The 13513-nt window shown below is 45.4% G+C and overlaps 1 protein-coding gene across 3 annotated transcripts in view; it reads left to right on the top strand.

Annotated features, from left to right (window-relative positions):
• Positions 1-696: 696 nt before the first annotated feature.
• ACBD6 (acyl-CoA binding domain containing 6) overlaps positions 697-13513 on the top strand; it is a 91743-nt gene continuing 78926 nt past the window's right edge. For all 3 annotated transcript variants that reach the window (XM_076339689.1, XM_076339691.1, XM_076339690.1), the window contains exons 1-3: positions 697-938; positions 7421-7485; positions 8015-8111. In XM_076339689.1, the coding sequence (XP_076195804.1) occupies positions 735-938; positions 7421-7485; positions 8015-8111 (366 nt within the window). In that variant the 5' untranslated portion in view covers positions 697-734. The remainder of the gene's footprint in view (positions 939-7420; positions 7486-8014; positions 8112-13513) is intronic.

The raw sequence follows: 13513 nt of genomic DNA, 5'->3' as shown, positions 1-13513 counted from the left end.
GGGGCTGCCATTTGCTGAGGCCGGGGGTGGAGGAGGGAGATGGACTCGACAGCTGTGCCAGGGAGGGGGGAAATTTTCTGCCCGAAGGAGACACCGGGCTAAATATAAATCGCCTTTGGGATGGCGCTTGGCCGGGACCCCTCGGCCCCCCCCCGGGCAGGGCGGGCCGGGCCACCCCCCGGCACCCGCATCCCGGGAGGATGCCGGCTGCAATCCGGCACCCGCCGTCCCTCCCCGGCCGCCACCGAGGGCCGGGGGTTCCCCCCGCCCCGCTCCCGCCCGGCCCGGAGCCGCGGGCGGCCTGCGAGTGCCCTCCAGCGGCAGCGGGGGACGCGGCGGGTCCCCCCCGGCCCTGCCGCCGCAGGAGCGGTGGCGCCGGCCCCCGGGGCAGGACCTCGGGGGACGCGGGTCCCAGCCAACGGCAAAGGGGGGTTTGGGGGCGCGGGGTGCTCGGGGAGGGCTCACGTTTGGCAAAGGTTATAAAAAGTTTGAGGGTGCGGGCAGCGCCCTCGCCGGGTGTTTCTGTTTAACCGCCATCAGCAGAGCCGCAGCCGAGGGGTTATAAAGCCGAGCTCAGGAGACATGTCTTCTGCTCGCCGACGCCCTGCTCTTGGACCCGCGGCCGCTGCGGAACTCTCGGGCGCGGCCCACGTTTCCGCGGGCGGCCCGGCCGCGCGTACCGAGGCATGAGGGGGACCGGCGCGGCGGGCGGACCGGGCGGGCGGCGGGCCGCCATGGCGTCGCCCCCGCTAGTGGCGGTGGCGGCGGCTGCGGCCGGTAGCGGCGACGAGGCGAGCTCGGGCTCCGAGGAGACTGGGACGGCGCCACCGGGCCGCGACCTGGCCGCGCTCTTCGAGCAGGCGGCCGAGCGGCTGCCGGCGCTGCTGCCCGCCGCCAGCAAGGAGCAGCTGCTCTACCTGTACGCCCGCTACAAGCAGGTGAGGCGGGACCGGGGCGGCCCGGCACGACTCACGGCCTGGGCCCCGGCACCCCGCAGCTAGCGCCTGGCTGCGGGCGGGGCGTGGGGCCCGGGCGAAGGAGCGGGGCGGGGGGCTGGCCCGGTACCCGAGTGGCTGGGCCTGGGACTCTCCCGGGGCCACCGGCCACGGGCCTGCGTGGCTGCTGCACAAAATGTGACGATGCCAAGTGGAAAAAGTTGTGTCGGGGATGTGGGAAACAGGGGTGTGGGGAGCTTTCTGTCCAGCACAAAGTTCGGTGCCGCTGACTTCGCCCGTGGTGAAGGTAGATGAAGTCTGGCAGGACAGAGTCCCGCTGAATTCATGATGTTAGCTGTCGTTCCTCACCTCTCCCCCTCACTCAGTGTGGATAGCCCTAACACTGCGCCGCTCGCCTCTGCTGCGGAGGCATCTGTTTGGCTTCAGCGGACTGTGCGGTGGATTGAAGTCAGGTGTTGGTGTGGAGGATTTGGCCTTTGTCGTTGGCTGTGACAGGTCACCGGTGGGTTGCTGGCCTGTCCACCGAGTGTTTATGGAGTAACTTGACTGGTAAATACCACTGCCTCGCCTGCGTTTGCCAGGCTCCCTGTGTATGCTGGGTGATGAGGCGACTGGGGCAGGTTAGCGAAGGTGATTGAATGGTTTGTAGTGCACGGCTGGCGCTGGTGCTCACTTCCCTGTTAGAGACATCGGGGATCTGCAGTAATGACCCAGGTGTGAGCATTAAATCTTTGGGGTTTTGATGTGACCACATGAAGGATGTGCCTGTGCAGATCTGTCTGCAGAGGGCCTTAGGGTGGACTGGGAAACTAAACTGGTTGGTTCTAGTTAAAATGTTGAACATGATTCCTTCTCCCATTCAGTCCCTGTGAACTGAGCAAGCTATAGGATGCATCCTATGGGAATGCAAAATGTGACTTTTTCCTGCTACTGTGGGAGAAGTTATGTAAAACAAACAAAAAAGCACCAGTTAACATACGACGGACTGTAATAATCACCTAACCTGGAAAACCAGAAAAATTATAAGTATTGTTACATCTGGAAGACGAAAGAGTAAAAGTACAAATATGACTCAGGTGTGTGGTAAGAGATGCTGCCTTGACTTGCAAACTGAATCCCAGCCGTTTGGATTACTAGTCAAAGTTGGGTGTGCGCATCTTCCCCATGATTTTCCTCCCATATGGAGTAATCCTTGTCCTACTACTGTCACTTCTAAGTGCTTTCATTTTTTTAATGCAATATTTAATTATCCTCTAAGCTGGTGGCTCCTAGGCTGTGTTTTGTGGACCATTAATTGTATTAAAAGCAGACTGGTCACGTGAGGTTTTGTTTTCAGATTTTTCTAGTGCTTAAACAGGTCTCCAGGTATCTCTTTCCCTTTTTAAGAAAAAGGAAGGTAGGAAAAAAATACTAGGAGAACTTTTAAGAATAACAAGACCGTGCCTAGGATGAGATGAAATGAAAGGGTGGGGTTTTTTTTCTCTTCTGTAATTTTTTGTCTGTATTCTCAGGAGATTTGTTGCAAATAACCTCTTACTTTTTGCTCTGTTGCAAATTCTTTGGAACTGTCCTTGGTGGAAATGGGAAGGCATTACGTGCATATCAGCTTGTGATTGTCAACAGACTCCAGAGGGTTTCCTGGTGTTGGCTCTGTAAGACCAATAAGGTGTTTAATGTTAAAAATCACTTAAATCAGAAGCTATTTCACAACAGTTTTGATAGAAGTCAGAAAAAGCTGATAATTAACACTGTGTCAGCACAGATTTCCAGTTGCCTTCAGCTGAGGGGAACAGGGCACTTCTGTCCTCTTCTCTGCTGTCCCTCTTGTCCCTGGCCAAGCAGGATGCAACAGCAAGTGCCTTTGTGCTCTTTGGTTTCCGGCTGTGCTTAGCTCCTGGGTTTCCGTGCCTTCGGCTGCCCAGTGCTGTCCAGAAAGGTGCCATCCCTGTTACAGAGTGCCTGGGAGAGCAGTGCTGGCAGTGGAGATGGGAGAAGTTTGCTAGCACAGCTACTGCAGGATTATGCTCTGCTAACTTTGAGTTTTGCAGCATTTTGTGCTTTAAATCAAAACGAGGGCGCTTAATGCAAGTTTTCTCTATTTAATTACAGCAGCCGTATCAGTATGCATAATGGGCTGCTAATATATTACTCCGGTGGACGGTAGTATTGCTAGCACACAAAAGGTGCTGACTCAGATCTGTCCCCTGTCCTTGATTTGGCATCCTTGTCTTTCTTCAGTTTAGTGTTTTATGTCACTAAGGGCTTTGATTTAAGGTACAGCACCATCATAAAAGAGGTGACACTAACAGCTGAGCTCTCTGTTAAAATACTGTATATTATTTATTTCAAACTGTTTGGGTATATAGGCTTTTTCCTGGAATTTTATTACCTTTTATTGGAGGCCATTTCAGGTTTTTATTACTTTTCTCTCTGATTTTGTTTATGTGTCAGAGACTTGAAAATAAGGGAATTGCTTAGTTGTCATCTCCAGTGAGGTTTTTAGAAGATGTTGCTGAGCTTATGACTCTGTTCTTCCTCCTGTTCTGAGGCAGACTAGTCAGTAGGGCTCTGGACTGGGACTGATTTTTCTGTTTCTCCCCCTACTTTCTGTGTGGCTTTGGGCAAATCACTTGTCTGTGCCTTGAGTCTGTAGTGATGAAGTGAAGATAGCGCTTGCCTGTCGTGTTGAGGATGCAAAAAACTGAGGTTCAGAAGCTGTAGTAATGGAGACCAGTGTAGTGGCCATCATTCAGAGAGGGGAGGGAATTCAGTCCAATCATTTCCAGCAAGTTCTGAAAAAAACCTGCCCTGCCAGGAGGATGTGTCAGTGCCTAAGAAAATGCCTAGAGGTGCAGGCAAGCTGGAAATCCAGTGCCGTTGGCAAAATGGGGCTTACACTGTCTCTGAGTGTAGGCTCAAGAATATAATCCCATTTTTGTATGACATCTTTCAAATACTGTAGAACATGATGCCACAAATCTGCCATGAACACGAGAGTTTCTGCCTGCAGCTTCCTGTTGCACGGAGCGGTGTGATGGCACTGACTTGGTGTTACCAGCGTCATGCTCTCTGTCTCTTGGGGACATACAGCCCCTTGGTCATCAGGGCTAGGACCCCTTGCCTTCTGTGGTTGATGTTTGTTTGTTCTTCCTTACACTCCACTTCCAGTCAGTTGAGTACAGGGCTTTCCCACGGGTTGGGGCAGGTTAATGGGGCAGAGCTTTGGGCAGGAACAGGCAGGAATTCCTGTCTTGCCAAAGAAATTCAGACTGCTTGGCCTGTGTACTGTTAGAACTTAGTCCTGCTGTCCATGGAGGTGAGTTCTGTTCTTGTTACTACTCCATAGGGAGGCTGCAAATCTGATTCACCTTACAAGATTTACAATCAGGTAAGAATATTTGGCTGGAACTTCCTGCTGTATAAATGTATTAGTTTGAAAAATTAGCAAAGAGTCTTTTTAGCACCACCACCATCAGGGGCAGGGGGTAGATCAGTTGTGGAGTAATGTGTAAGGAGAATCTCAAGGTTTCTCAGAGTCTGGACCAGCAGCCGAAGTCGTATGGGGATGGTATGCAGTGCTAACACGTCTCTGAGCATCTGTCTGTCCGAGCACTCTTTGAATGTTGTGACCTTCAGCTCTCAGGTGAAGGCTTCATCCAAGGTTTCTAAATTTCCATTTTGGCCACAAATGGAGACGTCTGCAGACACTTCCGATTTGGAGCTGCCTGGGGCATCTTTGTACGATTCATGAGTATAATGCCTGCAGGCAACTCTGCATGCAGAAGCAACACTAGGAGAGTATTTAATGCATTCTGGCTGTCTTCTTTTTTTAATGCAGCTGATGAACTGTAAATGAGGAGAGCTAAGCATCAAGTGACCAGTCAGCGCCCTGGGGACCACCAGTAATTATTTTGTGGACACAGAATGAGAAACTCTGACTTGAAATACTAATACGGGCTCTTGTCTTTCTGCTGGTTATAGAGAAAAACAGCTTTTGAGGCCCTCCAGGGAAGTAGCAGGAGGGCAGAATCCTTCACAAAATTCTTCCCCCAGTATTTGCCATGAATGTGCACTGGCATATTTAGCTAAAACTCCCCTTCCTCAGCTCTCAGGCTTGGGTCCCCTCTAATGTTAGATTCCTGGTTGGTTTCTGATGCATTATGGAGTCTTGCAGCAAAAAGAGGGAAGCCAAAACCTTTATTTTCTTCTTTCCAACAAACCCATTGCAAGCCTTTTTAATATATCTTAAAATAGCAAACAGGGCACAAGTACACTTTTTTCCCCTCTTAATGGATGAAATTTAACTACTGTTCCTTGATTTGTGTTACTATTGATGTTACTAACAGTCTTTCCCGATGCTGGAACGGCCTTTGAATGCCAAATCTAAAGAGAGGAGACTGCTGTTGTGTTTTGATGATGGTAGTGGAAAATTAATATTAAAACAGATGAGATTTTTTTTATCCAACTTGGCCAATTTTTGCAGGTTAGATGTTGAACTAAAGAATTGCCAAGCAGGCATTTTCCGTACAGATAATGAATTTGCATTTTATTTCCATGTTTGTTTTGTTTTTTTAAAATAAGTGGTCCAGTCCACCTCTGAGCACAGGAGAAAACATTTATAGTACAACATGAATCGTGACTGATTTATAGGACTTAACTGTTGCTAGCCCCTTCTCCTATTTCTCCATGAAATGTGATATGTTGTTTTAAAGGCCAGCCAAGATGTTCTAATTTGAATGAATTGCTTACTGGGAGACAGTCAGATGTACAGAAAATTAATTTCAGTTACGGTCACTCATATCCTCTAACACTTTAAATGAAAACATAGTGTGACTAATAAATATCTCTCAGCATGGGCATGCTCTCTTTAAAGCCTGATTAATGATTCCATCCTCAGCATAAAATCCCCACCCTGTTAAGGTGAAGAATTGTTAGTTGATTTAAGCACTTCACCTGCTTGAACACTTGAGCATATTTCATAAAACATTTGAATGCAGTTTAGTTTTGCTTGGCTAACAAAATGTTCAACCAGCAGCCTTTGACCACCTGCAGAACATATCTGTGTTCCCTCCCTGGGGTCTGCTTAAATACCCCATCCGTGCTGGGCTTCCTTTGCACTGGGCTCTGCCCTGTGTTACGGGGACTTGCTGTGATAACTGCTTCCCAGGGGCTGTTGCATTTGGAGCTGTGGTTCTGCTCTGGACTCTGGCTCCTACAGTCTTTCATCATCCCTGTGGGATATATAGCACTTTCATTAAAAAAGTAAAAAAAAAAAAAAAAAAAAAAAAAAAATCCATGTTTTGTGTAAATTCATTCCCTATCACAATGATATTTTCATTTCAGTTAGATTCATTTTACCAGTGACGCTGGTGTGCAAAGGGCTTTATTTTCTACGAGAAAGGGGCACTGATAACAGCCAGATCTGGTGGGTCCTGACCCATATTCCCTGGCTCTTCCAGGCAGGGACAGGCACATTCACTTACAGTTCTCCTGAGCCGACTTCAACAAAATACCTATGTTACCTAAATCTCAACCTGCTAATTGCTCCGTTCTTGAGGCAATTGTCAGCGCTGGCCTCATCACAGGAATGTGGTTGTGCCTTTGGAGCCCTGGGCAGGCGTAGCCTCTGTCAGTCCTCTTGTGTTCCCTTTTGTGGAGATACTGCTGCTAGACTTCCCTGCAGTGAGAGGAAGGGCTTTGTATTTGTCCCATCAGTACTGGCACCAAGTCCATTTTACACTGGCTATAAGATTTTTTTTTTCCATATATCTATCCACCAATTCTGGCTCGTTCGTTTGCTTCCTTGTGTTGTTTCTTATTTCTCCCCCCACATTTTAATTTCTGACTTGCTTCTGACAGACTCGTTTATCTCCAGTGTTTCTGCTCAGGCCTTGACTTGTCTTTCACGAAGTGCTTCCTATGCAGCCAGATGCCTTGGAGCAAATTCAGAAGCTGCTTGGCATTCTTTTGCTCTGAGTTTGTCCCCTTGCCTTCCAGAGGACCTCAAAAATAATTAAGCAAAGTCTGTTTACTTGAGCTTTGTGCGTAAGCAGGTGAATTTCAGCCTTAATGAATAATCATCTCTGTAGAAACCCTAATCATCAGAATTTTTCTTGATACTGGTGGAGGATGAGGCATTTGGCTGGGTACTAAACATAACATTAAGTGAGAAATCACTTGCTGGTTATCCCTGTTGGACAATGCATGCAAAAAAAATGAGCTGCATAACAAAATTGCTTCTCTTGCATCACACAAAGAAAACACAGGGATGCAGAGGCGTTAATAACTGCGACAGCACTAAAATGAGGGGAAGATGGGGTTGAGTTGTGTCAGTTCTTTCCATCAAAAACCTTTCCTCTGGCACAAGAACAAAATTACCCTGAAACCATCAGAACACAGTATTTCCTTGTGTGAGTCCCCTTCCCTTTGCTTTGTTCTAACAGAAGGAAATTTCTTTTCTTTAGGTGAAATTTGGAACCTGTAACACTCCCAAGCCAAGCTTCTTTGATTTTGAGGGAAAGCAGAAATGGTAAGAGGAAATTCTTGTAATTTTTAGCAATTTCTGGCTCTACTTCTTGTTTCATCTTGTCTCATCTGCTGACAGATTATGGACCAAGAGGATGTCAACTCTGAGAGTCTGCCACTGAACTGGCTTTAAAATCCTTTGTTTAATAGGGAAATGTTTGCTGCTATGCCTGATGCAGACATGAAATACCAGACTCCTGTATTTACTTTGTTCATCCAGAATTAGCCTGCATACAACAAAAATTTTGTGAAAATAGCAATGGCTTTACAAACAGCTTTACTTTGTGAACACAAAGTGATGTTCCAGCCCAGATCAGGACCCCCTGAAAGATCCTTTCACAGCGGAGTGCTGTGCTGACAGTGGCCATTCATGGCTTCAGAGAAAAGTTGACCATTTCAAACTGAATGCAAGATGGCTTTGCACACCCTGAAAGTGCTTAGATGAATCCGTTCACTGTGTTCCACTGATGACACTATAAAAACACATTGTACTGTCTCCGAGCGGCTCGCTGATGTTTTGCTCTCTCTCCTAGGGAGGCTTGGAAAGCCCTGGGAGACACCAGCCCTCATCAAGCTATGCAGGAGTATGTTGCTACAGTGAAAAAACTGGACCCCAGTTGGAATCCACAGGTAGGAAACATGCAAATGTTGTTCAGCAAACAAACCAGCATTTGTGTCTTTGTAAAGCTAACAATGGTTCAGCTTCACACAGATTTTAATTGCAGCATGGCAAACTTCATTTTTGAGCAGATTACGGTGTAAATTCACTTTTAAAACTATCCTTTTGTTATGACTGAAACATGAAGAACCATCTCTTTCATTCATAATTATCTTCATTACAGTGAGCGCATGCACAGGGTTGGTTTGGCTATAGTGATCTAATTTATTTTGCTTTTATTGGTTCATGCTGTATTTAGCATGTAAAGATACTTTTTGTCCTTTTCTCATCTTTCTCTTTTCAACTACTATTTAAATGTTGATCAATACAAAGTAATCTCCATGAAAGTGACATGAACTGAATGATCAATTCTAAAAATGTTTCCTTTTTGTTTCGATGAAGCAAATTACCAAATCTGATTATGATTAGGTACTCCAACATAACAAGTGTATTTGTAAGTCCTGTATGTGTGGGTTATGGGGAGACTGTACTGTCATTCTAATTAATCTGTCTTTCATCTACCAGGTGTATTACTTGATTGAATATTTAAGGATATATCCCTGTTTATAGACTGATTTTTATACATTTTTAAAAGAGGATTGCTCTTTAGAAAAAGTATTGCCTTTGATTGGAGATAGAGCGGAGATATTTCACTAATAGCAAAATGCTGAAGGCATGGTAATTTCTTTTCATGGTAGGAAATTGATTCTTTTTTGGTCCTGCGCTTTGGAAGCAAAATCTTGTGTGAGCACAAGCCTATGAATCAAGAATTTGATTCTCAGTTGTCTTCTGATGCTGTTCTGGAGACTTAAGAGTAATTGTTTTTTCTTCACTAGTTCATGTTTCATGGCGTTGATCCTGTTTTTGCAGCAAAGAAATATTGTCATTTAGAGGAAACACTTTTTAATGCTCTTGGGGAAAATAGTTTTATATGCTGTGCAGTGCAGTTAACGATATGCTGTGAAGTGCAGTTAGCAAAAAGATAGCTGTGTAAATTCTTGTCCAGTCTAAAATTCTCATACAGAAATAAAATAATTTAAAAAGAATCCATGTATGATCCTGAATGAAGAAAGTGTCTAGCAGTGTAAAGTGAAACATGAATATTCATTAAACAATGCGGGGGGGGGGGGGGGGAACGGGCCGGGGGCGGGGAACACACGCACACCAAAACACCCAACACTTTCCTGAATTTTTATGGGTAGAGCTTCTGTTCATGAAAAGTCTTCTCATCCATGGTTACAAGCTTAGCTTTGGGTACTGCCTTCACTTTCTTGCCTCAGAGAAATACTTACTGTCACAGGTGTGACCTTCAGGTTACAAAGCTGTCAGCTAGGAAAGTGGAATAATCTGTTAGTTTTTAAAAAAAAAAATATTTTTAAGAAGCCATATAGCAAAGAAAGAATGGTTTGCAGCACTGCTCCTCCCCTATTCCCCTAAGGTGAGGAATGAATGCGTGTGAGCATGTTTCTTCCCATTGCTGTCCTTGCATAAGCCTGTCCCCAGGACTCAGCAGAAGCTAGACCGTGCTGGGTAATGCTGTTGCACCGGCGTGTTTGCTCATTCATGCATTGCTCCGTCCTCCCTTCTTGAATAGTTGATGCAAGAAGTGTGGGCTTGCAGGAGGAGAGCAATGCTGGAGCTTGAACAGAAGTTTCTGTGAAGATTGCAGGGCTGGATTGTCAGAGTGGTTTAAAGAAATGTGATTTTCTTTCTTCAGATGATTTTGTTTCAGTGTTTAAATAGCTGTGCTTCTCTCACTCATGTAATTATGCATATATTTCTTGACTTTTTGAAGCCAATCATTTTTTTTCCTGTGTGTGGTCTCAGTGCACGGAGCTATGATGCTGAGGAAAATCTGTAGGGCGTTATCTGGTTTACTGTCCCCACACCGCTGCACAGTGCCACACTTCTTGTCCTGACTCTTTCCTTTCCTGTGCCTTGCCTATGACTGAACTAGAAACCTGTTAAGAGATCTGAGTGCTTTACATTGAAGGAATATGCTCAGGTGCAGAAAGGCCTAGCAGAGGAAGTTACGTTAGCAGAGAATGTAACTTAAAAGTTAGCATTAAAGTACAGGTGACATTGCTTTCTTTAAAAGAAGTCACCTGTCCTTCCTACTGCATCTTCCTTTTAATTCCACTATCAGGAGTCCTTTCGCACTGATCTGTCTCATGCTGCTCTGTACTCTTCTCCCCCCTCCCCCCAAATCCACCTTCTGGAGCCACGAGAGGGAGCTCTGTTCTTTAAAATGATGGAGATAAAATAGTTATTTTAGTCTTCAAATTTCAAATTGGATTTATAAAAAAAGATCTGTGGGTATATTACAAGGTGCTTCATCACTGTCATTGTGTCTCCTTTACATGCTCATTTGCTGGGTTCCTTTAAATTTTTCTTATGTTCAGTAGATCATGAATGAAATACTCCTAATATTTGGTTAAAAGCAGTATAAAGTGCTTGGTACAAATTTGAAAAGTTCGGCTTTCAGATCATTATGAATCATGAATAGTAATTACAGTACAAGGGTGTTGAATTTCTCATTGTGCAGCTTCATGAATTTTGCTGTTGTAAAGCTTTCTCAATATTACCTACATATTTTCTCTTCAACAGTTCATCTCATCCCTTAAAGTTATTCTTGTGTGCTATCTTAAATCCTCCTCAGTCTCCTGTTTCATATATTTGCAAAGGGTTTTAAGGTCTTGATCCTTTAGTACTAAATATGCAAAATTTAAAACTTGGAAACGCTTTATCTTTTTCATATGTTCATTTTTTCCCAGCAGATTTGCTGCTGTTCTGCAGCTTTCAGGCTGTCAGTATTTTTCTTAATAAATAGAATGGAACTAAATGCAGTATTTCTTATGCAGTCCAAGTAGATCCACTTCTTCATTCCTTCTTCTTGATTCTCTTCTTGAGACCCCACCTGGAGTACTGTGTCCAGCTCTGGAGCCCTCAGCATAAGAAAGACACGGACCTGTTGGAGCGGGTCCAGAAGAGGGCCACAAAAATGATCAGGGGGATGGAACACCTCTCCTATGGGGAAAGGCTGAGAGAGTTGGGGTTGTTCAGCCGAGAGAAGAGAAGGCTTTGGGGAGACCTTATTGCAGCCTATCAGTACATCAAGGGGGCTTATAAGAAAGATGGCAGCAAATTTTTTAGCAGGGCCTGTTCTGGTAGGACAAGGGGGAATGGCTTTAAACTAAAGGGGGATAGATTTAGACTAGATAGAAGGAAGAAATTTTTTACGCTGAGGGTGGTGAAACACTGGCACAGGTTGCCCAGAGGGGTGATGGATGCCCCATCCCTGGAAACATTCCAGGTCAGGTTGGACGGGGCTCTGAGCAACCTGATCTAGTTGAAGATGTCTCTGCCCACAGCAGGGCAGTTGGACTAGATGACCTTTAGAGGTCCCTTCCAACCCAAACTATTCTATGATTCTTCATTGTCGTGGTTTAACCCCAGCCAGCAACCAGGCGCCACCCAGCCACTCACTCACTCCCCCCAATGGGATGGGGGAGAGAATCGGAAGAGTAAAAGTGAGAAAATTCGTGGGTTGAGATAAAGACAGTTTAATAGGTAAAGCAAAAGCCGCACACGCAAGCAAAACAAAACAAGGAATTCATTCACTACTTCCCCTCGGCAGGCAGGTGTTCAGCCATCTCCAGGAAAGCAGGGCTCCATCACGTGTAACGGTTACTTGGGAAGACAAATGCCATCACTCTGAACGTCCCCCCCTTTCTTCTTCCTCCCCCAGCTTTATATGCTGAGCATGGTGACATATGGTATGGAATATCCTTTTGGTCAGTTGGGGTCAGCTGTCCCAGCCGTGTCCCCTCTCAACTTCTTGTGCACCCCCAGCCTCCTCGCTGGTGGGGTGGTGTGAGATGCAGAAAAGGCCTTGACTCTGTGTAAGAACTGCTCAGCAGTAACTGAAACATCCCTGTTATCAACACTGTTTCCAGCACAAACCCAAAACATAGCCCCATGCTGACTACTATGAAGAAAATTAACTCTATCCCAGCCAAAACCAGCACTTTCATTGATTCATTCTTACAGAAGCTGCAAGGTCAATATGAATTAATACATTTTCAGCATCAGACTATAACTGCTATCATTTAGTAATCTTTGCTTGTTTTGGATGGGGAAAAAAACCAACGTAAAAGCATTCTGATGCAGTAGGAACATCCTAAATTTCTGTTCAGAAGCAATGAGAACGCCAGTAGCAGCCAAAATCTGACCTGCTGCTTCCTACTCCTGCATGGAGTTTGGAGTACCTACACTTTATTAGGAGACAACTGAACGTGGCGAGGCAGTGGCACAGTTGTTCTCTGCTCTGTGAAGCTGGTATAGAATCATAGAATAGCTTGGGCTGGAAGGGACCTCTAAAGGTCATCTAGTCCAACCCCACTGCCATGGGCAGGGACATCTTCAACTAGTATGCCACTTCTGACAGTAGAGGCACATCTATTGGCTCATCTCCATGGCTATTTCCACTGGGTTTTAGTGCTTTGTGACCCTTGCTGCTAGCAGATTGTCTGATAGTCATGCCTAATCTTTTCTTTCAGAGCTTTGTCTAAAACCTGGAAAGAAATGATCATACTGCATTTATTTTCAGCAATTTTGTTTGCTAGGAAATCTTTAAAATAGCAGATAACCTAAAGGATATTGAGGTGAGATCCATTGTCTTTACGTTCATGAAGCTGCAGGAAGCTCCTTGCTGTATTTATCTTGAACCCAGAAGTCTAGAACCAACAATCACAATTGCCTTTCTGGATGCTTTGCAGTTAAGTCTTTCTATGTTGGCATGGGTCTTACTGTGGTTTGTGTTGTAGGTTGTTTTGTTCCTTTTCCCAAGAACAGCTGCTGGTAGGAGGTCAGGACTGTACTCTTCCATGCTTGTCTCCATTCTCCTCTTGATGCAGTCTTCCTTCGTCATCTTCTACCTTTTAGCACATCTTTTGTTTCTTGTTCTTTCTTGTGAGTCATTCCTTTCAGTCTGAAGTTCCAGGCAGTGGAAAGGTAATTGCTTGGACCAGCTCAGCTCCATTTGCATATTTCAGAGACATCACCTGTCCTTCAAGTCTATTCACTCTTCCTCCAGAAGAGAGAATAATTTATGAAGCAATTCTTTTGTGTTCTCTATTCCTAAACAGAAATGTTTCATGCCGTCAACACATCCCACTGCTTTGGGTCCTTTAGAGAGGTTTGTCTCCCGGCTGCTTCACTTCTACGTTCACCTGTTGTCTTCCTGCTTTTCTGGCAGCAAATGACATGTTGCTTTCGGTGGCTTTTGCTGATGTGTGTGTGAGTTTGGCAATGATATTCATCTGCTCTCCCTGCCAGCCACCTGCGACTTATTGCCTACATGTGCTCATCCCTC

The sequence above is a fragment of the Aptenodytes patagonicus genome, chromosome 5 (genome assembly GCF_965638725.1).
Source record: "Aptenodytes patagonicus chromosome 5, bAptPat1.pri.cur, whole genome shotgun sequence".
Lineage (NCBI taxonomy): Eukaryota > Metazoa > Chordata > Aves > Sphenisciformes > Spheniscidae > Aptenodytes > Aptenodytes patagonicus.
This window is presented reverse-complemented; position numbering and strand designations above follow the sequence as displayed.